A 14,908-nucleotide genomic window follows, 5' to 3' on the forward strand; every position below is an offset into this window, starting at 1 on the left:
TTCTTAATTTATTATAGTGTATGTGAGTACAGACTCATCAGAATAGCATAAATTATTCATATAGTTATTGACAAATAATTAAGGTGTACCAAAAAGCATATATAATTTCTTCTCAAACTCCAACCTATCAGTGTTATTATTTTGCATTTTACAACTTGTGCCTACTGAGTACTGACCTTAAGTGTGTTAATAAGCCTGGAAATAACAAGTATAGTTATGAACAGGACACCGTATATGACTTGCCTTATAATAAAGACTAGCATTATAATACAATCGACAAGAGATGAAGTAAATGGATTATTAATAGGTAGAAAGGGAAAATCAATAGCAGCTTGTAAGTAAATATTTTTGGGTAATGCATATCTTGTTTATTGAAATATCGACTAATACTGACAATATTCCCTGCGTCCCATTTTATATGTGTTACTCCCCAGTATACACGCAAGTGTACGTGGTCGCGCAAGTAATATAGATTCTTGAAGAAACGAGTTATCGTTCCCGAGGGACTTATAATTAATTTATATTTGCCACTTAATTCTACAAATAAAAGTCAAAGTAATCTTTTCTAAAGAGTTGATGATTAATTGTTGACTACTACTATTTATGGCTTGAATGAGAGTAACTAATTGTGATCGGTTCTTGATATAATGTTTCAAGCAAGTTTAAAGTAATTCCAGGGCTGTAGCATATACTGAATATCATGTATCATATTATTGGCATAGAACTAATTTCAGTTGTCAAGTTAGTGGTTTACAGGGTTTATTGTATGAGTCGGGCTACACACCTCTAATCGCCTACTCCAATTAGCTATCTAACTACATCGTTGAGCGGGGATAATTAGACTAACTGGCGAGCATTTATATTTCATCCTGTTTCGTAACCAAGCTAGTTGTTCGTCCGGGCGTCACTCCTGAACACAAATCACCTTGACTTAACGGGTCGATCAAACTCTCTATATTCTCTGGTCTATCCAACCTCTCCTCTCTCGATTTTAAGATTAGACAATAGATTTATCTCTAGATGGCCAGTCAAGAAATACTAACACAAGAATATAGAAGTAACTTATAATGACAACCAAGAATTAGTTCATGAAAGCCTTAACTATTCAACATTTCATTCGTAGCTACAGCCCCAGAATTAGGGCGTTTAGCTACTCATGCTATTAGAAAACAATAAAATACAATAGTTCATGCTATTTTCAGAAAATAGAAGAGTTAAAGGATTTAAGACCTGTTCCAAACTTGAATTCTTGCCCTTACACACTGAATCAAAAAGTCGACTACCACTAATGAACCCTAGGGGTCTATTTATACTATTTAGAAAAACTGAGACCCAATCCTAAACCAACAAGGAGTCCTATTTAAGTGCATGTTCGCTGGAAGAGTCGGCATCATGATGGGGCGTCGCGCCTCCTATCGCGTCTGCGACTTGCCTCTGAACTTTGCCTATTGGTGCGTCGCGCCTCTCAGAGCGCCTGAGAGGCGTCTCTGAACTTTGGCTATTGGCGCGTCGCGCCTAGCTTGGGGTCTTCATCCTTGTTCACTTTCCATGCTCTTTTACATCTTTTTTTCATCAAGTTGACTCCAATTCCCTTGATAATTCCTGAAACAACTAATCATGTGTGTAAGTGTACAATCATTACAAGTTACACCAAAAATTAAGCTAACAACTATAGATCATCTTCCAATCTTATTGACTTATGGGCAATTATTGGCACTTTGGCATATAAATATGCCTAAGATCAATATGTCATCCCTTTCTATAAATAGTTGGTCCATAATACTTGTCATTTCATAAAATCAATGTATAAATTATCATATTTTTCCTTTTTTACCCTTGTGAGTTATTAATCTTGAAAATATACATTTGACCAACTTAGAAAAGCTAAGTAAATGATTCATGTTCATTGGTTAAATTTATTAATCAAAATAAATTAATTCTTATTCATTGATTGAAAACTTGACTTCTAAAAAAATTAAATAAGGATAGAAGGATAAAGTTACATAATTTCTTAACGCAAGTGCAAAATAAAAATGTGACATATAAAATGGGATAGAGAGAGTACAAGTTAAAGGAAATAAAAATGAATTCCATATAAATAAACCTGCAATGAAAAATATCCTATGAATAGCAAGTTTTATCTGGAATCCAATTAACAGAATTTTTTTTCCAAGTTTAGTAAAAGTAGTCCTTATCCACGAACACCGACAGGTTTCAAATACACAAGCAATACAATGAATATTCAACCATTTCCCCTCAACTCTTTCACATCGATAGCTATCTTGTTGTCACATAGACTGATGTAATTACTTCTTTTTTGGACTCTTATAGTTAATTTGGGAGCATATAATTATTGTAAACAATCACATGAATTATTCGACCTTCTAAATAAATTGAATGAATGACTCAAAATGTCGGTAATGTCAACAATTACATGAATTATCCCACCTCAGGATTTACTCAAAATATTAAGAAGACGATTTACGGCATCTAATGTTAATGTTCATCAGATGCCTACTGTCAGTGTCCTCCAAAATTACTTAAGCCACTTTAGTGCAATTATAAAAAAAAAAAGATTACTCAAGCCACAACATAAATACGTATCTCAAGATTCAGTATTAACATAAATACGTACTTTTTTCATTTCTGTACTCTTCCAATATCCACAAACAAAACAAAAAATACACTCCAAACTTATAGAAGAACTGAAATTGCCTGCTCCCCTATTATATACAGGCAATCTCTAATCTTTTTGTAAATAAAAAAAATAACAAAAGCACTCTGTAAAGCTAGTATAATTTGCTTTAAGACTATATATCCCAAAGCTTTTTTTTTTTTAGAAAAAAAACTATAAAACAATTTGAAAGCTATAATATTCTAAGCGGCCGATGGAGCAGTTATGTAGTTCACAGCACCAGCCTCTGATAACGCTGCCATAAATTTGTCAGCTTCAACTTCGCCATCAATAACAACGTTAGAATTCTTGTAATCCAATGACACGTCATCATAAATATCCCACCATTTTTTATTAGCATCTTAATGTCTTCTCTGTCCATGTTCTCTTCCTTTCCAGTGTACCTCCATGGCTTAGACCCCGCCGCACAGTAGTGAACAACTTTCACTTTATCAAGATCCACATTCTCTGGGTGACGCCACAACATAGCTAAAACTAAGTTGTAATGGTTCGGAATTGGCTTGTATACATCTCTGAAATACATGTTCAAAAAATCCTGCAAAATTTTCACATAACAAATTAAAGTTAACCCCTTTTTTACTCATTTGAACAATTAGAGTCCAAAAAAGGGCTAAAAATTGTTACCTGTTCAGCAAATGGGTAGGAGGTGTAACTTTGACGGTTTTCAAGAGATCATCATAAATGGAGAGACTTGGTTCATAGACAAACATGCCAGCATTGAAATAGAGTGATGGCTTAGGGCCCAAGTCTTGAGTCCACTGGACCTTATCAGGACACTGTTGACAGTACCCAACTTTATATTGTGGGGTGTGACTCCAAGTTTTCTCACAGAAACAATCCATCACTGCATAAAAATAGCCATCTGGCAAGTCAAACAAGTGGTCTATGTTATCAAACACCTGAATATCACCATCCAAGTATATCATCTTGCTATACTCCACAAACTGCATCCCAAAAAAAAAAAAAAAAACATTTTTAGCCTACCAAATAAAAATATTATCACATAAACAGAAGAATATTCTCGTACATACCTCCCAAATACGGAGTTTGGAATAGTTGATAACATAATAAGCCATAGCAAATTGAGTTTGATTCTCAGGAGGATAAACAGGTTCGATCTCTCGAACGATGCAACCTTGGTTAATGAGTATACGTCGATGTTCCTCCGGGACGTCAGGCAAACAAGCCACAACAAGTGGATAAGCGGATTTCGCCTTTCGCAATCCCTTAACCAAACCAACAACGCCTTTCCAGTAATCACCATTTCCAGCTAAGAACGTAACATAGGCACGGCTTGCCAAACTTTTTGCCTTAGCCAAACCAGTAGCCTTAGTTGCAAGACCAAAAACATTAGGTGCCATTTTTTTTTGGTAACTTAGAAATGAGTGTTTTTGAGAGATTTAAGATTAGAAAAAAGAAGCTAGTGAAGTGTTGAAAAAAAAAGATTGTTTTTTGAGAAGATTGCTGTTTGTTTGTTGATGAGATTTGAGTGTTTATGAGGTTGTTTATATAGGCGTTGGGTGGGAACTAAAAATATGAAAAAATAAATAAAAATTGCATGGTGTTTTTGCAAATACGATGTCGTTTAGTTTCGTTATATGTGTAAGTTTCTTTGAAGTTGAGCATTTGGGCCCCAGAAATCTTAAAAATTATATTTTGCACCACAAGGATCGGACTGTACGTGTTGTGGTCAGGTAAGATCCAACGGTTCAGATTTTTTTGTTGTTTTCTATGATCACAAATAGTGACGGGTTATTTGTTGTTGAAGAGAAATCTCTGGAAACTGGGCGGTGGTTTGAGTAATTAATAGAGTAAATGTTTTCTTTTTCTACAGTAATTAATTAAAGTAGAAAACACTAGAATAATGTTTCATTTGGCCCACCATTATCTCATTCCATAAATTAACCACGAAAATTGAAACCTTAATCTCGCTTTCAAATGAGTTATTAATTTAGGATAAAGTAAATTAATTAATATTATGATCAAACCTTTGAATCTCATACAGCACAATATATCATAATATCAACAATCTATAAAAAACAGACACGTACGTTCTGTATATCAATCAATATCAAACAAAATTAATAATATTTGATTTTGATGGAAAATAACACACAAATATGAAGTCTATTTAACTCTATAACTCTTAGATTAAACACATCAAGCTACTTTGTAGGGCAGGGGATCAGACTACTGATTGCTACGGTTATTGTCTACAAGGTATGCGACACCCACAAATTGAACAAGATTTTTTTTTTCTAACACCCAAACTATATGCAACAAATTAGTTTGTGAAAAAATTGCTAGATAGAGGAGTTGAGTAATTAGTTATGATTAAACTTCTCTTATTGATAAGTTATAGTTAAGTAAGCTTCTGATATATTATTCATAAAAAGGTAAGCAAAAATATTTTATTCTTTCTTAATATTTCCAAGAACATGGCAAATGAAAGGGTTACATATTTTAAACTTGATAGCGATTGCACAAAGTCTAGCTCTCTTTTTAGGTTTTAAATTGTTGGTCCACCGTTCTTAATCTAGGGTACCTGTCTCGCTTAATTTATTATCTTATTTAATCATATTTTCACTTTTAAAAATTATGAAAAATCAGTGTTTGACTAGGATCAATATTTATTTTCAAAATTAAAAATAATGAAAATATAATTATTTAAAAAGTTACGACCAGTGCTTGGTTGGAAGTTCGAACTATTCAATTTAATTGATAGACGCAAGATCTATAAAGTATTACTATGAAAAAGAATGAACTTACATACTTGAGAAAATAGTTATATTAAATTTAATTAACCACGTCATGACTCGAAGACCTTGTAAAACGTATGGGTTTTATTTTAATGACACTTCCACGGTCTCAAATTATGTATCGTGTTATTTTCTTACATGCTCTTAAGAAACTTTTAATTAAGAATATTTTTAATTATTTTATCTGAGTTACTATCTCAAAAGATCACTCAACTTTAAGAATTTATCTAGCAAAGTCATTGTGTGAAATTATGTACAACTAAAAGAGGCCAGCTATTTTAGTTTAAGCTTAAGCAGTCTTTATGTAACAAATTAGCTATGTGTCACTACTGCTGTTTATCTTATCAATAGGTTGCCCTCCTCCTCACTTAAAGGTAAAGTTCCATTTGAAGCTCTTCATGGGCATCCTCCTAATCTCAATCACTTGAGAGTATTTGACTGTTTGGCCTATGTTGCTTGCCTTAGAAAGTCAGACAAATTCTCTCCTAGAGCAGGACCTGCAGTTTTCCTTGGTTATTCCCTCACTCAGAAAGGGTATTTGATATTCAACCTTTATACAGATTCATTTATAGTGAGCAGGGATGTGGTATTCAAAGAGGATGTGTTCCCTTTTCAGCATTCCTTGCAACAGTTTAATTAATCCGAAACAAACATTTTTATGATATTATTGTATAATTTATGTCGTCATTTAATAAATAAATGAATATTTTTTTCTTGAAACATATTTTGGTATTATTGTAATACCATAATATTTAGTTTGCCTCCTAAGTAAAAAATGAATATAAGTAATTAAGCAAAACAACAAATTAAATCCAAAACAGGAAGAAAAGCAATAAACAAATGTCAAAATAGAACAAGTAAGGATTTATTAATTAATAAGTCCTTTGGCGTGTAATCTATTTACATATTTCTTGCTAAATATAATTGGTAAAGGTCTTACTTTTCCGTCGTAATTCCATGGTTTGCTAACGTTGACATAGGTTTGTTCAAGCTTGAAAAAATTATTTTATAAAATTGTTGATAAATAAGTTTTGAAATTTAAAATTGTGTTTGGACATACATTTTAATTGATTTTTTTAAAAAAGTTTTGAGAGAGGGAGTGAAAAGTCCTTAATGAGATTTCTTTAATTTTATTTTATTGTGGAATTTATATTTACATGATATAAAAATGATAATTTCTTTTGTCTTGCCAATACATTTTTTAATGATAAATTTGATTGAGTGATTTTATTGATAGAAAGGTCTAAGTTTAGTGATTTTAATGATACAAAACAAAGTTTAATAACTTTGCTAGATAAATTATCAAAATTGGGTGGCCTTTTGTAATATTAACTCATTTTATTTTTAATATATCATAAAATATAATTTATTTCAAACCTATAAAATAATTTAGAAATAATAAACGAGACTGAGTGAGTACTAGATTAAGAAATACCATAATCTAGAATATATTTCCTTTTTTCCTTACGTACAAAATAACTACAAAATCTTTTTCTTAACAACGCGGGTTTTGACTGTTGACAAAGTTGTAACGGTAGCCGACCAAAACCTATTTAGGATCAAAATTAAAGGATCAAACTCATCAATATGCTGCCACGTGGCTAATCCTCGCCACGTGACGTGATCCATTCGGTGAAGGCTATCTATAGAAATTTCATTCAATGAGCCTGGTCCCCACAGCAGTTATGGAGGTTAAAATAGGGCCCACTGTGGTCCCAGATCTCAATGAGAACGGGCCCACAACAGTTAGGGAGGTTAAAAGTGGGCCCAAGTTGGGCCCATATGTCAAGCGTGTTTTCATATTACGAGCCGTAAAATATTGCCACGTATCATAATTGAAGGATGAAGATATGCCACGTTTTCTAGAAAATGAATATTTTAGAGCTACTTTTTCTGACTTGTTCAAATTTAATTACTTGCTTTTTTTTAATTATGTACGTAGTAGTTATGTTAGTTGGGTGAATTAGTTAACACTTGTGTGTGAAAGTTAATATGAATTTATTGACAAGTGTGGTTAATTTTGAATGGTAGCGTTAAGATAAGGAGATAATTGTAGTTACACACAAAACCGACCAAAACATTATCCTAATGAAATAGAGTAGTTGAATCATGCCTTTTGACTGTAAACTGATGAGTAGTGAGCAACCTTAGCATTTACTGGAATATTATTACTCCCTCCGTTCCTATTAGTATCACTATTTAGGTTTTACATTCCTTAAAAAATTATGTAAATTTATCACTGTATTCTTATTTAGTGTTTTCTTCAAGTCAAATTTTCAGTAAATGAACATGAATTTTTTACTTTGATTAACTAATTTGACTAATGAAAATAAAATAATTACTTATTTTTTCTATGTTGGATAAATGTATAACTTCAAGGATGAAAACTTTTAAAGGATAAAAATAGAAAAAATAGTGTCATTGATGCATTAATTTTGTGAAATAACAAATATTAAGAATCATTTATTTTTAATAAGGATAACATATAAATAAAAATAGAAATAGAGTGGGTAAGGAATTTGAGTTGATTAAGGAAGATGATTTGATTTGTTGCTACTTAGTCGTGGTGGGGCTTGGAGGTGTGGGTCATGGTTTTAAGAAATTTCAGAGTTTGTTGCATGCTAAGCGACATTATTGATTATTCATTCTAAAAATGTAGAAAATTCAAATTTGACACCTTTAATATATAGGACTGTATATGATATTAATTTAGCAGGGGCAATAAATGAGAGGCTTATATTATTTTAAATATTTTGATGTGATTTAGGAAGATGGGATTTGATACTATAACAAAGAGTCTATTGCGTTGCGGTACTTGGAGGGATGTATAATGGTTCCCAAATTTTTTGAGAGTTTATTGCGCAGGTTAAGTAACGGTATTGACTATTCACTAAAAAAAATGTAGAAAATTTTAATTTGATAACTTTAATAAGATTAAAGATGACAATAATTTTGAATAGTAAAATAGACTTACATTATTTATTTATTTTAGAAATTCTTGATGTGATTAAGGAAGATGAGATGATTTGGTTGTGGGGCTTGGAGGAGTGGTCCATGGTTATCAAATTTTCCCGAGTTTGTTGCCTGGTAAGTTGTAATATTGACTATTGACTAAAAATGTAAAATTTTCAAATTGTCAAGTTTAATAAGATTAAAAGTGGCAGTAATTGTGAATAACAATATGAGTAAAAATTATCTACAATATTCTAATAATTTTGATATTCTTAAGAAAAATGGTGTGATTTGTTGCTTACAACGAAGAGTCTTCCAAGTTGTGGGCTTGGAGGGGTGGATTATGATTCTCAAATTTTCCAATATTTAATGTATTCTAAGTGATAGTATTGACTATATATTCAGTCCAAAAAATGTAAAAAAATAAAATTAAATGTAACAACCTTAGTAAGATTAAAGACGACTTTAATTTTGAAAAAAATAAAGCTTACATTATTCATAATATTTTAAAGATTTTGATATGATTAAGAAAAACGATGTGATTTGTTGTTACCACGATGCTCAAATTTTCCAGAGTTTGTATTAAGCTAAGCAACATTGTTGACTGTTGACTCTAAAAATGTAGAAATTTCACATTTGACAACTTTAGTGAGATTAATGATGATAGTAATTAGATATCAAATCGTGCATTTTATGTCCTTGGTGGGTGTAGTAAGACGGTAAGTATAGGGTTAATCTAATTAAGTCTAGCGTAATTGGATCTAGGTTCCCTTTTTAACTCTCTAAATGAAATGAAATACATGTTTGTCTTCTCTTATAACATTTCAATAAAGTGACAGATAATTGTGTGGAAGTTATTCCAACTGCCCAACCCTACTGTTATCCACCACTCACCCCCAATTTCCCTCAACCCACCACCATTAATATTTGTGGAACAAATCTTTTAATTACTTTGTAAATATAAGAAAAATAAGTGCTTATGTAACAAAACCATTTATTTTTCAAAAAAGATAACAATCGCGAAAACATTTTCCATTGTACCAAACACACAAAAGCGATTTTCTTTATAAATTTCCTATCATCTTGCCTTGACATGGAAAGAGGCCTAATTCAATTCTAACCTGGTTATGGGCCCTTTTATGAATTTATAGGCTGAGAAGAAGGCTTTACTCTTGTAATATTGGTTAAGGGCCTAGAATTTCTAATGGATCAAGTAGCCCTGGCTGGAAAAAAGGCATGCCAACCCGAATACGGGCCTCTAAAAGGAGATCCATTAAAGACGATGGAAAATTTTCCAATCTTCTTCGGCCAAATTTCATAAATCGCAAAGAGATTAAATTTAGTTACGCTCCACAACTACAGTGTGCATAATTACGGTCCATAGTTATAGTTTCGTTTGCTATGTGTATTTCCGTTTGTATATTTTGTTTGTCAATATACAAATAGGGTAAGTATATATTTATATATATTTTCGAAACACCTTTTGTATATTTTGCTACCCATAGGAACTTTTCAGAACTCTATTTGTAGATTTCGCTTGCTAATACAAACAAGGTAATTTAGTATGAATTTTTCTTAACTTATACAAATCAAATGTATCAGCAAATCATAGATAAATAGCTAGGGTAGGAATATACAAAATCTTAATTTATACAATAAAAAATCGAACTATACAAATTTTGAATTTATACAATTAGGAAACAAGTAGCAAAATTTAAGAAACTGTATCCGTGAATCATAAATATCCAAAACTGTAGCCATGAAGCGTAATATACTATAAATGTTTGCCATTTCGCGTAATATTTCCATCTCGGTGGGTGAGAAAAGGGCCTTAACTCATGCAAGCCTGGCTAGTCGTCTCTGGATCCAGCCGTCCAGGCCTTTTGTGGAGTTTCAAACACAGCAATTTTTGGTTCATCATTTCATGAACCCACCTAAATGCTTCATCAGTGTGTGAAATTAGTCTTAGATTTTCATCAATTCTAAAATTATTCACATGCATTATTCTTTTTAAAGTACCATCTATGATTGTTGATACACAGATATTTATCTAGAAAGTTAATTCCATCACATTTTGAATTTAAATTGTTACTTTCGCTATAAGATAATCTTCTGAATAGATATTTTGTAGTTAATAATAGGGTAAAACACAGAATGAAAATTTAGATATCTTTCTTTTTCTCTTCCATTACTGACATGATATATAATTAGAAAACAGCAAACGTGTAAGTAACAATACAAGTAGTCAAGTACCCAGAAAACAACATAATTACTATAAGTAATAATCTCTATTAACCCACCTGGATGAACCATAATCATCTCTAAGAGGGGCTTTTGCAAACACTATATGTCATACAAAATCCTTCAGGACAGTATTTTCTGTCACACACACTACTTTAAATCATAAGTTATAGCTTCAAAATTAAAGCATCTTATCATCAGTTTCCGATTCGCTTTCCTTTGTTTCTATCTGTCCAACCACCCCTTCTAGCAGCCTTTGCTCTCTTCCACCTCTGAACGTTTCTCATTCTTGCAAATATTTTTCGAATCTGGTACAGCTTATGAGATTGTTGAGCAATCAAATTTGCAGTTGAAGGGTTCTGGCTTAAGATTATTTCATATCCATCTCCAAATGAGTTCATTCCTTCACTTAAAAGTTGCCAGAAGAGTCCCCCTGCTGCTGCTCCCCCGCGCTTAGCTGATGAATATATCTTGTAGTAGACTGTGTTGTAAAGAAGGTCCCTTTGGTAGGAACTGAAACCTGAGTCTTTCGAAGATTTTCCAAACTCTGTGATCAGCAATGGCTTACGGAGAATATATTGAGCATCTTGAATGTGGGAGTCTAGCCAATTGTTCAAAAATGATAGTTGGCCTTGATCATTTGAGTTTGTTACCCTGTCATATCACAACTTTATCATTAAGAAACTCATAATTTTTGTAACACGCTTCTCATCATGTGTAGGCCTGATTCTTTTTCCATGTCAAACACATAACTATTTTTGTTTCAATGTGAACTCAGGATTGCTGATTCGATATCATAATGAATTTGTCACTTTATTTACTAGTTTAAACATTTAATGAGATGATGAAATAAAACACTTGAATTTCTAAGACAGCTAAAGAAAATGATGTAATCTCTGTAAAGGATATTATTGTAATGTGCAATGTGGTCCTGAAAAATTTACCATTGATCAGGATAGGCATGAGCAGTGGCAAAATCAATGCCAGGGATGCGGTTGTTGGCGATGAAGTCAGTTCCTATATCAAAATTAGGATTCAGATTCCTCCTCTGAGGAGTTGTTTGTCCGTAGAATCCTTCTAAGCCAACTTCTAACAAATGGTTTCTGTCAATAGACTTAACATAAGAGGCCATCTCTGTTGCCCATGCCTGCAAACGAAGAATGAAACTTAGCATAAATCTTTTCCATATTGTTCCCCTCCAGAAAATAGAAGTAGTAAATGAGTGCACTTGAAAATGGCAGGGAAAGCAGATGACATTAATTTCTAGTCAATTTTACGGCTCTGTTGTCCATGATAGGGTATGAAAATTAATGGAGAACTTGATGGGATTAGGTATTCGAGGACAACTTAATTCTTTCGAATCGAATTATGCATATTTAATAAAAGTTGCACATTCTAAATCTACCAATTCTAGATTATGTATGTGTTTACCTATCTGTGCTATTATGATATTCACCAACTTTCGTATTATTTATTACTCCCTCCGTTTCAAAAGAATGGTCTAATTTGACTTTTTATTTTTTATGATGTCTGTCTAATTTGACTTGAAACTGAGTTTAAGAAAAAAAAAAAACCTCCGTTTAAAAAAAAGAATGGTCTAGTTTGATTTAGAACTGAGTTTAAGAAAAGGCTTTTAATCGTTCTAAATTAAAGTTATGTCAAACGTACCAAAATTGCCCTTTAATCTTGTGGCATTAAACATGCTACGTGAAAAGTTGAAGTTCAAGTGTTGCCAAAAAAGAAAAGGGATCATTCTTTTTGAAACACACTAAAAAAGAAACTATGTTATTCTTTTTTAAACGGAGGGAGTACTAACAAAGGCCGTATCTTACTAATATGAGTTTAGGGTGTTCCATTATGAAAGTCCCACAAAGTTAAAATTGAGAAAAAAAGTTGTTGTAGTTGCAAGGCATATAATCATTGTGTCCCATACTCATTTTAGTAGGACAAACCAAACACAAGATTATTGTTTATGTATTATTTAATCTCACTTTATAATTCTTGTGCTCCTTTAGTTTTAACTTGTTTGTCTTATCTTTCCTTTTGAGTCCTTTTAAAAAAAATTATTTATTTTTTCCTTGTTGGTTGTTCTTTAATTTCAATTTTTTACCTGTTTTTTTCTCCTTGTTGATTGTTCTTTAATTTCAATTTTTTACCTACTATGTTTAAGAGCACAAGTTTAAAAAATATTTTGATTCATTTAAAAATTCTTCAATTTAAGAAGATCATAAGATTCAAAACTATTCTTCACTTTTTATAATTCTATGTCAAGTTAAATCAGACAAATAAATCAATATTATTTGATCTAATACTAAATATCACAACTCATCCCCGCATTTCACGGCTTAATTGTCTGCATCTAAACTTGCAAAAGTGTAAAAGTAAAATCACCAAACCAGAAAAGGAATCCGACCACAGTTTAATTAAAAATTCAGCATATAGGAATTAAAAGATATTCCCAACACTTCATATTAATAAATTTATTTCTATTTTATCTTTATAATTAAGTTATTAAAATATTTATAATTTTTTTTTGAAAAAATTCAAATAAATTAATAAAATTATCCTTGTTATTCATGATTTCATTCAACTAAGTGAAGCGTAGAGAGAATGAGCCAGTGGGACGTTGGGAGTATAGTGGACTTCAAGATTGAACCAATTGATTTAAAACTTTGCTTCTTAAAATTTAAAGCAGAGAAAGAAAAAAGCAGAGAGCTCAAAGCACTAAGTACCTGAATGGTTGTTCCTGAATGATCTGATGTGCATCTAGGTTCATTCATAAGCTCCCACGCCATGATTGTAGGATCATTCTTGTAAACAACTCCACTGTATTTGTTGTATCTGTTCAGTACAGTCTGCAGTAGTAAAAACAGAAACCAATTAGAAACAAACGAGACTGATTTTTGTAAAATGCAATTAAATTTCTGGTTACCATAATATGATTCTTGTAATAGCCCTTAACAACTGAGTTTCTGAAGAAATCATCATCTGAATTGAGGTACTGTCCATGACTTCTAGCCCAATTCACATACTGCTTCTTTCCCCCAAAGCTCTCGTAATTATTTGCAAAGCTTAATATAACCTTAATCCCATACCTTCTTGCTTCAGATATCACAAAATCCAAACCCTTCAAAATCAATTAGTTACAGAAAAGTTAGAATTAGGCATAAAAAATAGAACTAAAAGAAACAAAATGAGTAGTACAAAAAGACCTTAAACATGTCCTCATTGTAAGATCCAGGAGCATATTGTAATGGCCTGTATCCACCATCACTAAAAGCCCAAGTTCTAGCAACAGTGAGGCCATGGCTTGAAGCTTCTCTAAATGCATCAGTGACTTTAGATCTTTGAGATGGGTCAGCAGCAATATACATTAACCAGTAGGCATTAAATCCATTAGCATAAAAAGGGTCACCATTCAACATGAAATGTATTCCTCTGGTCCTAATGAACCCATCCCCTGCTTCAACTTGAACGAATAAACATACTTGCTGCAACAAGAAAATTAGAAGAAATGCGTAAGCGAAATGCTTCTTCATCTCTATTTTTGTTTTTCAATATTGTGGGTTTGGAATGCCAATGAAGTTCACAGAATAAAGCATTTTATTGGCAGTTCAGAGTGGGGTGGGGATTTGTAAAGCTCTGTGCAGTAGTGTGTCCCCACCACCACAAGTATTATCAGGTATGGGAGGAAAGTTAACAGTGACTGCCAATTGGTTGGTTTTGAGAGGTGCAAAAGAAAATAAGAAAAGGGCAAAAAAAAAGGACTGGGCTGGAATTTTTGAAGTCACGAACCATTCATTTTTTTTCAAAGTAAAGGTAAAAAATGTCAAGTTCGTCGGTGCGAAATTCGTTAGCATTAGGACCTATTATGCTAAATATAGAGTAATTTGTTACAGGTATGAATGACTAAAGAATATAATAGAGAATAAATTAGTACTCCTTTTTATATATGTATATTTATGTGGTTGTAAATTACTTTTGTAACATTAAATAAGTATTTTATTTCTAATTATCGTAAAATAATTTTTTTTATTTAAAAAGGACTAAAAAAGTGTATTTCATAAAACGGGAGGAAGGAAATATATTTTAGATACACTAGAAATGTAAATTTTGAATTTTTCTATTCTCTTACTTTTTGCAACAATGCGCATAAACAATTTCACACTTCATTTTCAACTGCATTTGTGTAGGTCTAGGTAGTGATACTACTAAAGTATTAATTACGAGTTTGATATAATTTATGTTGGTGTATATGCAT

The 14,908-nt window shown here is 32.0% G+C and overlaps 2 protein-coding genes across 2 annotated transcripts; both read right to left on the reverse strand.

Annotated features, from left to right (window-relative positions):
• Positions 1–2,576: 2,576 nt before the first annotated feature.
• LOC125822091 (galactinol synthase 2-like) lies at positions 2,577–4,170 on the reverse strand. The gene is given in 5 exon segments (XM_049501459.1): positions 2,577–3,029; positions 3,032–3,230; positions 3,320–3,336; positions 3,339–3,639; positions 3,727–4,170. Coding segments are annotated over 5 exon segments (999 nt in total). The 5' UTR covers positions 4,057–4,170; the 3' UTR covers positions 2,577–2,877.
• Positions 4,171–10,519: 6,349 nt separating this feature from the next.
• Positions 10,520–14,245, reverse strand: LOC125822007 (mannan endo-1,4-beta-mannosidase 7-like). The gene is made up of 5 exons (XM_049501383.1): positions 13,860–14,245; positions 13,580–13,774; positions 13,380–13,502; positions 11,592–11,794; positions 10,520–11,301 (listed from the first exon to the last, which is right to left on the reverse strand). Exons 1-5 carry the CDS (start codon positions 14,184–14,186, stop codon positions 10,845–10,847), a joined length of 1,305 nt encoding a protein of 434 aa, XP_049357340.1. The 5' UTR covers positions 14,187–14,245; the 3' UTR covers positions 10,520–10,844.
• Between the last annotated feature and the right edge of the window lie 663 nt (positions 14,246–14,908).

This window comes from Solanum verrucosum, unplaced genomic scaffold (assembly GCF_900185275.1).
Source record: "Solanum verrucosum unplaced genomic scaffold, falcon-dt-bn FXZP01000103.1, whole genome shotgun sequence".
In the NCBI taxonomy this organism is placed as follows: domain Eukaryota; kingdom Viridiplantae; phylum Streptophyta; class Magnoliopsida; order Solanales; family Solanaceae; genus Solanum; species Solanum verrucosum.

Bases quoted from the DNA above. Each gene is read 5' to 3' on its own strand.
- LOC125822007 (XM_049501383.1), bottom strand. From the start codon at position 14,186: ATGAAGAAGCATTTCGCTTACGCATTTCTTCTAATTTTCTTGTTGCAG. The intron at 13,775-13,859 runs GTCTTTTTGTAC...TTGATTTTGAAG, and splicing joins ACAATGAGGACATGTTTAAG to GGTTTGGATTTTGTGATATC. The intron at 13,503-13,579 runs GTAACCAGAAAT...TTACTACTGCAG, and splicing joins ATTACAAGAATCATATTATG to ACTGTACTGAACAGATACAA.